The sequence below is a fragment of the Phlebotomus argentipes genome, unplaced genomic scaffold, assembly GCF_947086385.1.
Source record: "Phlebotomus argentipes unplaced genomic scaffold, Phlebotomus argentipes genome assembly contig_15, whole genome shotgun sequence".
NCBI lineage: Eukaryota > Metazoa > Arthropoda > Insecta > Diptera > Psychodidae > Phlebotomus > Phlebotomus argentipes.
In genome coordinates, this window is record NW_026776181.1 from 7,760,590 (window position 1) to 7,775,229 (window position 14,640).

The 14,640-nt window shown below is 42.6% G+C and overlaps 1 protein-coding gene across 8 annotated transcripts in view; it reads right to left on the reverse strand.

Annotated features, from left to right (window-relative positions):
- Positions 1-21: 21 nt before the first annotated feature.
- Positions 22-14,640, reverse strand: part of LOC132262886 (rap1 GTPase-activating protein 1) — a 43,496-nt gene continuing 28,877 nt past the window's right edge. For 7 of the 8 annotated variants that reach the window (XM_059762350.1, XM_059762351.1, XM_059762352.1 and 4 more), the window contains 5 exons: positions 3,809-4,658; positions 2,836-3,578; positions 2,552-2,771; positions 1,314-1,540; positions 22-1,251 (listed from right to left, as the gene is read on the reverse strand). In XM_059762350.1, the coding sequence (XP_059618333.1) occupies positions 1,096-1,251; positions 1,314-1,540; positions 2,552-2,771; positions 2,836-3,578; positions 3,809-4,658 (2,196 nt within the window). In that variant the 3' untranslated portion in view covers positions 22-1,095. Of the gene's footprint in view, positions 1,252-1,313; positions 1,541-2,551; positions 2,772-2,835; positions 3,579-3,808; positions 4,659-13,151; positions 14,334-14,640 lie in introns of those variants that run through there. The other variant, XM_059762358.1, reaches the window with a different exon arrangement.

The following is a 14,640-nucleotide window of genomic DNA, read 5'->3' on the forward strand; positions in this document are numbered from 1 at the left end:
TAAGTGAGAAGTCATTTCACATTTCATGGTTTTTATTAGAATTTTTGTGAAACAATTAATACAAGATCTCTATAGATATTTCCTCTCTACTATTCTCTCTTTTCTTTCACCTCCTGAAATTGGGAGTCATCAAGTTTTCTGGTAAAAAGTGCCTCTCCCCAAATGTGAGCTTCTTATTTCAGATGATGTAATTCATATGTAAAGAATATTGGTTTATTTTGCAAGAGAGAGAAAAGCCACCAAACACCATAAACATTGATAAATCTTGTACTCTTTTTCAATCATTTTCTTGTTAAACTTTGGTTTCTCATTTGATTTCCTTCTCAATTTTCTCTTCCTTGCTTTGTCAACACACAAAGAGAGTGTCTCTTATTTCATACATGTAACAATATAATATAATTACTAAAAATGTGCATGATTTTCCTTAAAATTCAATTCACTTGTCATCCTTAACTAATTTTAAATAGGCTTTATAGTATTTCGTAAATATAGTGTGAAATTGGTGTGAAAAATTGTCGGTTTGCAGTAAAGGTTTTCTCCCCTTTTCCTCTCTAAATTAATTTAGTGGGTAAATTCTGCTTAGAAATTTCTACGATCATCGTGAAAATTCATTAGTCACTTATCTATAGGTAAATATTATTATTATAGACTCATTCATTCGTCCAATCAGATTTCATTGTAAAATATCAGTTAACATGTAATATTTGGATTCTCTATACCTTTAGGGCTAAGAATAGTATATTTTCTCAAATTCAAAATATAGACATTTTCTTAAGCTCTCAGATAGAATTGACGATAAAGGTGGTCAAACTGTAGTTCATTATATCTTCTCTTCTAAAATACTTTTTCTCCCTTAAGATTCTATATAAAATCTTATTGCACAGAAGTTATGCTTCCTCCCTTTGCCCTTCTCTAAATGCTTATATAAATTTTCTCATCAACGGGAAACATATCTAATTCATCATCTAAACAGTTAATTGACATTTATGCATTTTATATCATTTTTAACCATGATTTAAGCACTGTTTTTAGTGTTCTACCGTTCTTCCAATCATCTTTCTTTCCCTCTTAACACTGAAAATTCCACTTTAGAAATTATATGGGCGAGATGGAATGTGGATCCGCCACAGAATTTGGCATGTACTCCTTCAATAAGTCTCTCAGGCGAAGAATCTCCTTTCCGGCGGCCGCCAAGTCGCCTTGGAGTGACAATTCTCGCTCGCGTAGCCTCTTAATGTCTCGCTGGCAATTCTGTCGAAGAAAAGTATCGTCAAAATCCCTCAATTCAGTCCAGAACAATGCGCTTTACTCACCACATTCTGACGCAACAAATCAAGCTTATCGCACTTGAGGCGAGTCACTTCTTGCCTCAGATTCTCCACCTGTTGCATGGCTTCTGCCGGTCCGGCCAGCAGGTTTCCGGGCGACACTCCGTCCAGGCACAGTGAGCACGCCTTCGTGGTGGCCTCTGCCGAGGACATGGACTCCAGTCCTGTGTCGCTGTCGATATAAGTGGCTCCTCCGTCGATGTTCTGGAAGGCTGCAAAGACAGACGAGATTTCTTTTAGTGTTTCATTGGTATTTCAAACGGAGGAATTTCGAATGTGTTTCAACAAGAAGATAAATTCGGATGTTTGAAACGTTGATTTCTCTTGTGTTTCATGGACAAATTAACCCATCGCATCAGTCTTGAAATCACTAATTATGTGAGTAATTGTGGAATTGTTTAATACAGTCAAATCAATATTTCATCTTAAATTTTCTAATAATTGCATAAATGAAATAAAGAAGTTCCTTGTAAAGTTTTTTCATGCCAATTACGATTATGGAAGAAAATTGAGCTTGAACTCAGCCTTTAAACTTTAACTTTTATTAATCCCAAGGCTTCATTTAACCCAACGTGACATTTTGCTGATTTTCCGCTGCTTGAAATCGACAAATAATTTGTCATATCAATATGAGTATTATTTACTGCAAAAACACTTAAGGTCTTCGGCTATGCAAATAAACTCATGTCTTCCATGTGCAAGTCGCTTTGCAACTCCGCTGAGGCAGAACGACATTGATTTCAGGAGTTTCTCTCAATGCCCGAAGAAAATTCACTTTATCGCACTCTGCGATGCTGCGCCGTTCGAATGGCAAATTGAATTTGTTGTGCGAAATCTAATCAGTTTGGATGGAATCCAAGAGAATGCTTGTATTGGAGCAACAATTGATACAATTTCCTGTGAAACCCTATTCTTCTCCGCGGCAATGCAATTTTCGCTACTCAGCAGCTGTTCCGCTAATCTATGTCATCATTACATGACTTATACCCTCGTAACTCTTCCCGAGATGACGTTCTCGCTCGCAAATCACCTCACTTGAATTAGCAGGAATTCCAATGAAGCCATTCGTCTAATAAACTTTTGTGACGAATCGTGTTCTCTCTCTTCTCACACGCCGTGATAGTTCAAGGCAGTGCCTCATTATTCATCCAGCCAGAGTGATTCAGACTTGTCTTAAGAGACTCTCGAGTCAGACAATGTATTTGGGCAATCCCGAGACTCACCCATTGGATCCAGGTCGACGCTGTTGAGGCTGGAATCGTCGCTGGTCTCCGACATGGCGGGTCCATTCCCGTTTCCGTTCGCCTGAGCGCTGTTGTTGTTGCTGCTGATGTGATTGTTGTTGATGGGGCCTCGCGAGGTGATGTCCGGTGAGGAGGCGATTGACCCCTCAGGAGACTTCTTAATAGAGCCCGTATTGGACTTGGACAGAGTCCTCGTCATCTGCAAATCAACACGGAATGTCACAAATTTGTCAATCTCCCATGCATTCCCGACAGAAACTTACACTTCCCGTGGAGCTATCCGAGTCTTTGGCCTTCTTCCCAGTACCAAATCCCGCCTGGACACCCTGAGCCTTGTCCACAGTGCTCGTGTCCACGCTCTGCGACCTCAGCCTGGAGTTGAGGGCCTTCTTCACCGTGTCTATAAAGCGACTGCCGGCATTCCCACTGTCAGACTTGGAGGTGTCTGGCGAGGGACTCATGTTGCCACATGAGGGCGAAATGTCCATTCCCAGGAAATCCCTGGTCTTCTCCCTCAACTCCATCACGAGATTCTGCAGCAGTGACGAACGCGTCCTCAGCTCCAGCTTGGCAAACTTATCCGCCTTGTAGCAGGCATTCTCGGCGTTGATCAGCTTCGTGAGCAGGAACTCTGTGAACTCGGGCCCCTTCCGGAACACCGCCGGATTGGGCAGTGTAGGCCCGAAGAAGGGCACATCGTCGCGTGCCGTCACGGAGACCTTGTAGCGCGTGTTGGGCGTGTTCGGCTCCAGCGGCTGGATCACAATGAACGCGTGCAGGAAGTGACTGGCAATCATGTCGGGCGAAAAGGGGGTGTTGGATTCTTGGAACACGATAGCCACAATGTCGTTGCCGATGTGTCGCTTGCGCTGCAGCTGCTGCGGATCACCCTCCGTGAAGGGCAGAAGCGTGGACACGTGAAACATTATCTCGCGGTCCTTGAACACCTCGTAAACTGCTGTGTCGCCCGTGTGACCGTTCTGGATATCCAATCCGCCGCGGTAGCCTTCAAGAGAGGATTAAGTAGAGGGATTAGATAAATCAACTTGCTGGTGTATTGATTAACCCATTGAAGGCCAGTCTACTTTCACAACAACACAGAAATTCAAGTAGTATCTCCCAATAATACGTAATTCAGTAAGTTTATTATACTTTCAGGGGATGTAATTATCACTCAACTACACTTATGGTGGACAAAATTCAATAACTTAGCAACATCTTCTATCAATTTCTCACCTTTGTGCTCTCTGAGCTTAATCCTCTGCCCGAGAGTGTCCAGGAACTCCTCGAACGCCGGTGACGACGTGTTGTTCCCGAAGAGCTCCTCCTCGGCCGTCTGGCCGTGCCTCTGGTACAGCACGCCGAACTTGAAGTTGCTGACCAGCACGTGCTCGTCGTAGCTGGCAATGGACGTGGAGGCTTTGGGACAGAGGATGGGCGTCAGATTGTCCACGTTGATCTGCTCGTTGAGCAGCTTGGCCATGCGAATGGGCGACGGGTGGGGCATGAGGCAGGACGTGGGGATGATCTCGTGCATAGTGCCCGATTGCAGTCGCAACAGGATGCGCACGTGCTCCTGATTCGCCACATTCTCCGCCTTGATGCTCATCAGCACCGGGCCGAGAGCCTCATCGTGGCCCACGAGATTCGAGTGCTCACGGCCGATGAAGAAGCGCCTGTAGCATTTGGCCGTGTCGTCGGTCTCGAACTTGGCACGCCACGCATTGTGCGCCAGGACGGGATTTCCGTGCTGGTCGAAGGCGCACTCATGGTCAGTGCCGTCTAGCCAGTAGCCGCCGCTGCCGGGTAGGACGATCATGGGGTAGGGCGCTCCCTTGGCCAACGTGTCCTCGAGGAGGCGCTGCGAGGGCGGCGGCGCCACCGAGGACGCCTGCGAGGACACGCTGGACTGCGACTGGTAGGTGTGCACGGGGTGGTGAGACGGGAGCTGCGGCGAGGCCGGCGTGGAGCTCGAGGACGTGCTCAGGGAGTGCCGGAGGGTGCGATAGCCGCTCGACTGTTGACTGGGGAGGCTCTGGCTGTCCGCCGAGCTGTGTGGGTTGGGCACTCGCTCCTCCCGGGAAGTCTGCAAGTGAAACAACACACACACACATCAGTTAATTAGCCAAAAAGCCACCAGTATATGAGGAAGTTTGCTCATCTCCTCAGCTGCCCTCATGGCCAACAAGCGGCCAACAACTTCCTCCCGAAAAAAGAGGCTTCCGCTCTCTCGTGAAGGAAAAAGAGATTTTAATATCGATTACGTGCCTCCAAGGCGAAGTTTCTGCAGTGCAGAAAGTCCTTTCTCTCCCAGGCAGACAAAGAATCGGATTATGGCACCACACAACTGACATGATATTCTGCATGAAAATTACTCGGTGACCACCTGTCTGTCTTCTCACACCATGAAATCGTTACGAGCCAGCGATTTTTGAGGGGGAGATAGAGAGAAACCAAAGGCGGGCGCACAGGATATGGCAAAAAATGAGTCGTTGGAAGTTGAACAGGGCGCTCAAAAAATTCCACAGCATGTCTTTTTCCACACCACTTTGCTCATCCATCGTCGAACTATGCCACAACTTGTGAGGCGACCTGTGTGATGTACCTGAAAACATGAAAAATGGAAGAAGACACTCTTCTGCATCATGATGGAAATTCATGCAGAACACATCCAGAGAAGTGGCAAAAAAATTCCCACAGGAGGAAAGACAGAGAGAACACGAAAGTGGATGGCAAAAGGGAGGCAATAAAAGAACAAGTACACAATGAGGAAAATTCTGACAAATTTACCCTCAATATCGCCTCCAGAAAGTCTCCGGAAGTTCGCTCCGTTGCACTCAGAAGCGAATTGGAAAACGTAATGCTAAGGCAACAAAACACCCAGCGAAAAAGAGTTAAGATCATTATTCTTGTACACGTTGACACGCAAAGCATTTTCAGCATTTGCTGTGTTTTTTTTTTCCTCGTCGCGGTTCTAATTACAAAATTCTCGAACTTCGTGCTTGAAAAAACAGAAAAATATCACCGTGACTCCTCATTTGGGGAGACCATAAGACAATCTGATGGGAATTTTAAATTGCCGCAGACAATTTTATTCTGCAGAGAAAGAGAGAAAAGAGTGGAGAATTCTCAGGAAATTTGTCATTTCATTGTTCAAAAGGCGGGTGGAGTACTCAGCAAACCACACTAGACAAGGTGTAGTTGAGCCCATCGCTTTAAGTGCACGATAAAAATGTTTGAAATACTGAAATTTCCACAGATAATGTGAGGCATCATTTTGCAAAATTGATATCATAACAGGGCGAGGGAAATATTTGCCCTGCAGCGCACACCATATGGTGACTATTTGATCCCACCAGACACAATTTCCCACCCCCAAATGCTCTCGCCGTGCCCATATACGAAGAACAAATACAGGTGATAAAATTTAGATACTATGAGTAGAATGGCAGCGGAGGAAAAATAGAAAAAAATGTCGAGTGGTAGACAGAAAAAAGTGTAAATACATCTGTTGGACGATTATATTTGCATTCAACTCCAGTGATATGGTAAAGAGACACATTCACAGTCGCTGTAATTGTTTACTTTCGCATATCAAAGTCTCCGATGTGTGATAAAGGAACACATTGTTTAATCCAAAACTCGGTATATTTGTCAGAAAAATATCTGCAAAAGTGCCATACAGAGAACAGAAACTCTTGTTTTCCACCCGAGCGAAGAGACGTGGCTGAAAGTCTGCAGAGACTGTTTTTCTCACAATGCTGAACACTTGTGAATATCAAGAAGAAATATATTCTTGTATTTTTTTTTCAGAATTCTAAGAGTACCCAAAATCTAAATTAAGTCAATTCAAACTGACTGAAAGTTCATGGCCTCATTTATTATCTGAGAGACGACAAAGGATTTGAAAAAAACAGTGCTTTGCTTTCTCTACAATCCGCTGTTGAAACTTATTTTCGCAATTCTGAGATATGAATTAATGTGTAAAGATGAGATAAGATTTCAAATTTACACACTAAACGTCGATTCAATTTGAGTTCGCTCGCCTCAAGAAGCTCCATTCTTTGGCGACTGCAATCCTAATAAAGCTTTTAATTAAATTTCAGCATTAGATCCACCACTTTATTCGCATGGCGTGGCGTGGGCATATTGTGTAATTGATACTCTATGTGCCATTATTATTCAATTCTGCGAAGCAATCTGCAAAGCGGAGGAGGGCACAGGTATGGAAGGAATGCTATTGTAACATTTGTCGAGTCTGTGCGGCTGATGACCATGAATTGGAGCGAAACATGGCAAAAGTGCGTGTGAAACTATCTGACCTTCGACATGACTTAATCAAAATCCACCATCATCAAGCTGTTTTATTGAATTCCCACCTAAAGCCATGGGATCGATACACCCCAAGATTTCTCCCTTGACTTTCACACTCACACATTCCTGGGGAAATTATTTACGACAGTGTCTCCGCGCCACCCTCAACAACATTGCTAAGTGGCGTGTCATTTATTATTCAAACTATTTTGTGAAATAACACGCGAATTTTATCTATTTTCGCTGCTCACTGTCACACCATTTTCACCCTCCCAACCAAAGCCAAAAAAAAACCCTTTATTTACCCATCATTACAGCCCATTTCCTCAGCCACTCAAAGCCTCTCTTCAGCCATGATTTCTTCGCCATCGGGAAAAGTGGGATTATTCACACGAAAAGCACACTGATTAATTAATGATGCGAAAATATGAGAACATTGAATAATCAATTGAGTGGAAATTAATTCTTTCACCTCTCGCGACATCATATAGAATGATTTTGCAACACACTTATGTAATGCAAAATGCAATTAAAAAAGGTATAAATTTCATACATGAGGGATTTTAATTAAAAAAAAAGTAAAGAGAACCTACAAACAGCTTCGAGGGAATAGAAATATTGGGAAAGTTTCACTGAATTTTTAAACAAATATTCCCCCCATCAGCAATTTGTTACAACGAACACCGCAGTATTTCCAGCAAAAGATCAGTCGGGATAAGAATGGGAATCAGAAGGTAAATATAAATTCTCCAGAGCGCGGAGAAAACATTCTTCGTCCATATCACGATAATCTCACGGAGTTGAGGTGAATTAGTTATTGTTCTTTGAATTTTTCAAACTATCATACTCCGAGTGTCGCACTATCTCAATCTTCCCACTGATATAGTCTGGAGTGCGCCAAACCCTTTTCGTCTTGGGAATTGAGACACCAAAAACTGTGAGATGTATAATCGAGAATTTATATTTAGACACGTTAAACACCTCCAAGAGCCATTTAGATACATCTCGCATGGGGAAAAAGTTGAGGCACTCAAATATTACAGCATGAGTTTGCACCCATAATTTTCGGCACAATCTTGGGCACAATCCACAAATCAGCCTGTTGCGAGAATTTCCAAGTCCAGCCACTGGTAGTTTTGTGGATGGAAGAACTTTTCCAATAAAATCCATCAATTTCCCAGATGGCAAAACATCCCATTTCAGCGTCTCGTTGGGTGTTATTCTTGCATCGAAAAGCGGCCATGTGGCGATATATGTAATTTCAATGAAGCAGAGAAAGACGAGGTGTTGCTTGAGTCTAAAAGTCATAAAGGTGTGATCATCGTCGTATACAGTCAACATAAATTCACGTTTGCGCTGAAAATAATAATAATACACCACCAAGTATAGGAGAAGATGGAGAAAAAAAACGAGTAGAGCCAGCAAGTAAATTATGAATCACGGCCGCTCTTCTCTCGTGGCACTCAATATTCAATCACAATGGGCGCCTCATGAGCAGCAAAGGGGGCCCAAGGAGGGCGAGAGAGAGATTGAATATCGTCAGAAGAACATTGAGGACGTGATATGAAAAAGAGATGAAGGAAATTGCACAGCTCAAAACCTCTCATTTCTTAACGTTCCAAAACACCGTTTTCACAGAATACCCAAATGCAAAAACTCTCTCTCACTCTCCGCACACTTGCAATTTCCATTACACGTTCACTAAACTTGTACCATTCTTCAGTTATACGAGATGAACATTCCAGGGGAAAAACATGGCAATTTGCTTGAATTTTTCCACTCATTTCCTCCTAATTTTCGATAAACACCATCTTTTTTGCCACCTTTTCACATCTCTCGCCCAGCGACAAAGAACATTGTGTAGGTGAGGAGCGCCAATTGAGCTGCGATTTTGCTCGTTGCCAAGCACGGTGAGTTATTGTAAATGCTCACAGTGAGTTTGTCCATTATTCAGCGATTGAAAATTCTTCTCTGTCACTCACGAGGAGCGACAACAAAAGGTCTATAAATTGCCTCTCCAAGTGATTTGTGGATTGTGATTTGAGCAAGAAATGGAATTGTCTTTCACCACAATTTCATCGATTACAGTTCTGCCTCACGCGGACTATATCCAAGCGAGCCAGTGACGAAGTTAGCAATGAATAATTTATTTCAATGAATATTAAAAGATAATTTTCAGTTTTAATTTCTACTTCTTTTCTAGTTTCAAAGTCATATGCATTTTAAACAAATTGAATTAATTTCAACACATCACAACTATCACAATATTTATCGGAATTTTATAAATAGCATCGAGCAATTTAATCAAGAAGTAAGATATTTATCTCTTTCAAATTTCACATGCAGTCTTCTTCCATAAGCAATAAAATGAAGACGTTAAATATCAATGTCGGTTCTCTATTAGAAACCTTCAACCCATTTTTAAAGGCAACGCTCACAGCGCCTGTGGTAGATGGGGAAGATATAGAGAGAATGATTGAAATTCTATGGCTTTTTATATATTTTCCCCACCCCAGATGGCTGAATTTATTGATCGCTGGGCTGACTTGCCACCCCATCGCGACCCCGTGTGGTTAAGAGTGCAGAAAAATGCCCCGGAAAGGGAAGTAAAGCAGCACTTTAAGCCGCGTGAGGAGCTTTTTAATATCTTATTTCGCGGAAGTGGTGCTTTATCACTTTTGCACGCACCCCTCGCCCAAATCTGGCAAGACAGTGATAAATCAATTTGTCATATTAGATCAATATATTAAATCAAATTGCTGATTATTAAATTAGCATCACGGTTTTCTGCTGTAATTCCGCGCTTTAAGTCATGAAACCATATTTGAATTAATTACAACCCTCAAACGCAGAAGGGCGAGAAAAACGTGAAAATGAAAGTGCTCTTGAACTCGAGGACGCCCTTTGGGACATTCTTCAGCGGGCAAAAGGAACGCAGAAAATGAGGAAGCAATTGAGCACGGAATGGAGACGCTCTGCAAGAAGTGGCTTGATTGAATTGAGTCGAGAGAAGATCACAAGACAGTTATGCAATTCCATTGACAGCATACATTCATGTATATGTTGTGTTGCTCATGTGGAGCCTAGACTTTATTGCTAAAAGTGGGACACTTGGGCTGCGCCGCAGCCATTAATATCTTTATTGTGCAACACACAATATTGTTAATTTCTTTCTGCAAATATAAAACTTGTCGAGTGACTTTTCTTCGACTTCCTGACATTTGAAAATGGTGCTGAAGAGACAACACACAGTTTAATTGCGCCTTTTTCCTTCTTCCCCAGCGACTCTCTTGGCGCTTCACGACAACAACGCTCAAGAGGCACAACACAATTGATAATAAAATAGGTAGAAAAGTCAACGCTAAAGTATGTTACGAGTGAGAATAAGCCATGTGGAGAAAATCAATGACATCGGCCCCAACTAATGCCACATTGCGAGGGTTTGTGTGGCTCCAATCGTTAAATGACCTCCCCCAGAGCCGAGGGAAACCTCCTTAATGCCATTCCCGAGCAGGTAAGCTGCAAGTTCTACCTCCTGATAAAAACACACCACATATATGTAGTATTGATTTTCAATGGAAACACACCATCGACGCTATCCACCGTTCAAGGTGAGAAAGGAGAGGAAAAAAGCAGCAGTAAAACACTGTATGAACTGGCCCATTTACCACTTAATTGCAAAATCACTTCCCAACCAACACACTGCTAAATGATTCAAGCAGTCTCTCTCTATGCCAGGCGCGAGAAGAAATCTCTCGAGAGAATCAGTTTTCCACTAAAATTCATGAGAGTGTGAAAAATGCTGCCAAAAAACGGTGAAGCCAAATTTTAACTGTTTCAACCGCACATTTGCCTTCACATGCTCCCCGAAAACACTGAAGAAGAGATGATATAAAAAAAAGACTTGAGAATCGTGCTCATGTGAATAATTTTGTCATCTCTCGCGAACATTCAATTTTATTCATACAGAATACGAGCAGAGTGCGATGCCGTTTCACACAGTCCAGAGTTGAGATGTCCCGATAGCGCTGGAAAAGACACATTTTATCTAATACACAAATGGGAGATTCCAATTTCGAATGCAGTGACCAAGTGAAATAAAAGATGTGGAGCTTTTCGGAAAGCCATTGGTATTCACTGTAATTTGTCATTAGTAAAACTGGAACGCGAGCTTCAAGTTCAGCCAAAACATTTGAAATTTTAGAGTATTTTCCTAACGGATTCAATTGTGCGTTGTTTCACGGTTCTTCTCACACATCTCTCAATGAGCATCCTAATCCGAGCATCTCTTAGATTCACAAATTCAGCCATGCCGAATCCTCAGTCTATGTCATCGCCAACTCTGCTCCTCAGAAATATACATAAGGCGAGTGCGACAGAGGTCCCACGTGTTAGTTTATGGAAAATGGGAGGTGCAGGCGAGAATCATTCATAAGTAACACTATGAAAAGTACAATAAAAGTGTACATGAAGCACAATAACACAATCCATGGTGCCATGGCGAAGGAGGAAAAAGAAAAACAACAAGCCATCGAAGATCTTCCACTCGAGATTGCTCAGTGGAGATTTTGTGAGTGTGAAGACAAAGAAAATTGCAAGTAACTGAAAGGCAAGAGATCTCTCTTTGGCTGTCTGCTGAGTGGAATCACAAATTTTAACGCGCTTCAGTGCAAAAGACACATCATTTAATTATCTTCTATGCTCTCTTATTGTAGCATATTTACTCCCATAAGACGAGGCGCGCGGAGACGGAAAACTACACACAGAGTAAAACATCGTGAGAAGAAAACACACCGCTTCTTTTCATTTAGCCCAGCCATTTTTCCATGGGCTCGAGGAACAATAGGAAATATGCTTAATTCTCATTCCCTTCGCCTGTGTTGTCTGTCTCTTTTGCCAAACGCCACTTATTCTGCGCGATCTGCAGAGATTAACAATTGTCAAGGAGCGCAAAAAATACGGTGTGTTTTGCTGAGGGAATTTTTTCCTTCGACTTCTTGCCGATCTAAACATGAATACCCAGTGTTGTTGAGTGCATAAATTACACCCGAGGATTTTTCCATACACTTATTCACATCTTCACAAACTGTTATTTTTCATTGAGAGTAAACAATTGACGGCTGAAGAATATACACACAAGAAAAATGTCAATGAAAATATTTTGTTAAACTTCTTTTCTCATATGCTTGTTTCTTCACCCATTGATCGCATGGGCTGAGAGAATTTAGAAGCAGAAAAAAAATCCCCCCTTCGCACCCAAGCGAAATCCCATTGCTGAAAGATATGCTCGAGAGTTGAAGGCCCCAACCAAAGAAGTTTTATTCATATTCCCTCTCGCCTCTTCCCGCTTTTCCGCGCCTCACCAACAGAGTTTATTGACTCCTTTCCCTGCGAGCCCGAGACGTTTTATAAGTCATTTGTGAGACTCGCTGGCGATTAATGAATTACACTGAATATTCTTGCACATTTTCCTCAACGCAAGCCATCGGAGAATGTATTAACATACACACAGACTGGCCAAGACTGGGAGTGGTTGATTGATTGATATTGACTTAGCGCCTCCAAAACTGTCTCCAAAATTGATACTTCTCTTATTTGGCCACTTTAACCCTCACACAGCCAATCACGCATATCTCTCATTTGCCATCGATTGATGATATTTAACTCGATTACTTTCACACTTTCAAGTCTGATTCATCATGCATTTCTAGGTTATTTTGATAAGTTTGCAAATTCAACGCTTGTCTTATGGCGTGAAAGTGTTGAGATTGGAGGCGCGCTCATCGCCAAATTATGGTGATTTATTTGATCAGCGCAGAGCCAAGATAGAATGCTCGTGCCATAAGTGGCTGATTTGAAAAACAAAATCACTGTTCAGCCCCAATTTTCAGCCGAAAAACATGTGAACTCCACACGAAACCCTGAGCAGTCCGTGTGGTTGGATTTATCAAGCAGAAGCTGGTGCTGATGCCACAACAGCAGATTGGAAGATGATAATTTCACCCAGCAAGGTTAAAAATATATTCCGCAATTATAAATTATATTGATGAAGACTTTTCGTGCAATGGATTTTCACCTTTCTCTCGAAAAGCCCATGCACACAAGCCTTCTCATTTTTATCCATTAGCAGTGATGTTGTGTTTGCACAAGAGTGAAAGAGGCGCCATTGTGGAAGTAATTTAGACTTTCATTGGAAAATTTCACTACCTACATAGTGAGACTCATCGTTTGCACTCTTTGTTGCTTCTTCATTTTATTTTTTTACCTCAATCGATGTCCGGGAGCCCACGGAATTCCGGGATCCGGGCAAATCTCGCCACCTGAGAACACCCATCACGGCTTGACGCACCCAACGGCGCTCGACAGTGTCAGTTTGCAGGGCCACCTTGTCTAGTCCAGGATAGTTGAGATCAGGCATCCAGCTTAGGACCTCATCTCCACTTATATCACACACTGGCTCTTAATCTGATTTGTTGAATAACCACCGCAAGTCCACACAACTTCTCATCTAATCTATCTCTGTCAGTCGCTGTTTCCCAACTCTCTGGGGTCTTTTTTCTGTTCTTCGCGCTGCCAATCCCCGAAAAAGCACACACACTCTCCAACTCAGAGGAGATATGTTATGAAATCAACGCACAGCACGCACCTAATGAGAAAATCTCCCAAGCAATAGACCATGAGCTAGAGTCTCTCGCTCTCAGGTGAAATGTCTCTTTGCCATCGCGCGTTGCTTTAAATTTCAATCATCTGTCTTGACACACTAACCGAAAATGTTGGGATGGGTTTTGTTGAAAAAGAAATTTCTCTCTCAAGCTCGTGGAATCCACAAAATGTCTACAATAATTTCAAATCATACTCAAAGCATCTCGAGAGAGCGCAGCATTAAATTTCCAGAGTGAAATTCCTGCACACATAAAATTTTCACAATCTCATCCACCAGTAATGCCTCTCTTGCAATCCACCTCACTCTCGGTCCATGCGAGGTCTTGAAATGTCTATGATTTCATTTATAATCTGCACACAGCGAATTCACTCGAATGCAGCCACGCTAATTGGCGAATATAATTTAATCAGTAAAAATGTGTACGTGCAATTAGATGCCTTTTAGTCAATTTCCACTAAAAATCACACACATTTGAGAAACTCCACGGCAGCGAAATTGCGTGATTTGCTCTTTAAGGTTTTAATAAAGTCCAGAGAGAGAGAGAGAAAAAAAGGCTTAAAACTATATTTTCACTGCTGCTCACACGAAATCACTGTGATATAATAAGTTGATTGCGGGAGAGATTTGCGCTTTTCTTTTTTCTCTTCTCTCTGTCTCGCTCACTTTCAAGGAAGGCTCGGCGAGTCTTGTGTGTCCAAAAAAACCAGCCTCACTGACTCACACTCAAAACCGCACCGCCTTGGCTGGAGCGACAGAAATACACCTCATGACTCCACGATGGTTTCACACAGAATGACGACGACTTCATGCCCGATTCCATAGCAAAGTCCGGAGCTCGTGCGCCGGCCGCCGCATGCAAGGCGGCCGCAACACGCGACGAGTTCATTTTTCATCCAAAAGACAGCCTCGCACACATGCACACTCTCCGCTTCATGCCTCAAAACTCAATGTGCAATTTCGCCTCTTTGACGAATTTGTCACGCACTTCATATTCATACTGATTCATTCATATCAATTAAAGAGACTCAGAAGGAAGACCTCACGGGTCATTGTTGGGGTGTGTATTTGGCACGTCGAACCATAAAATTTG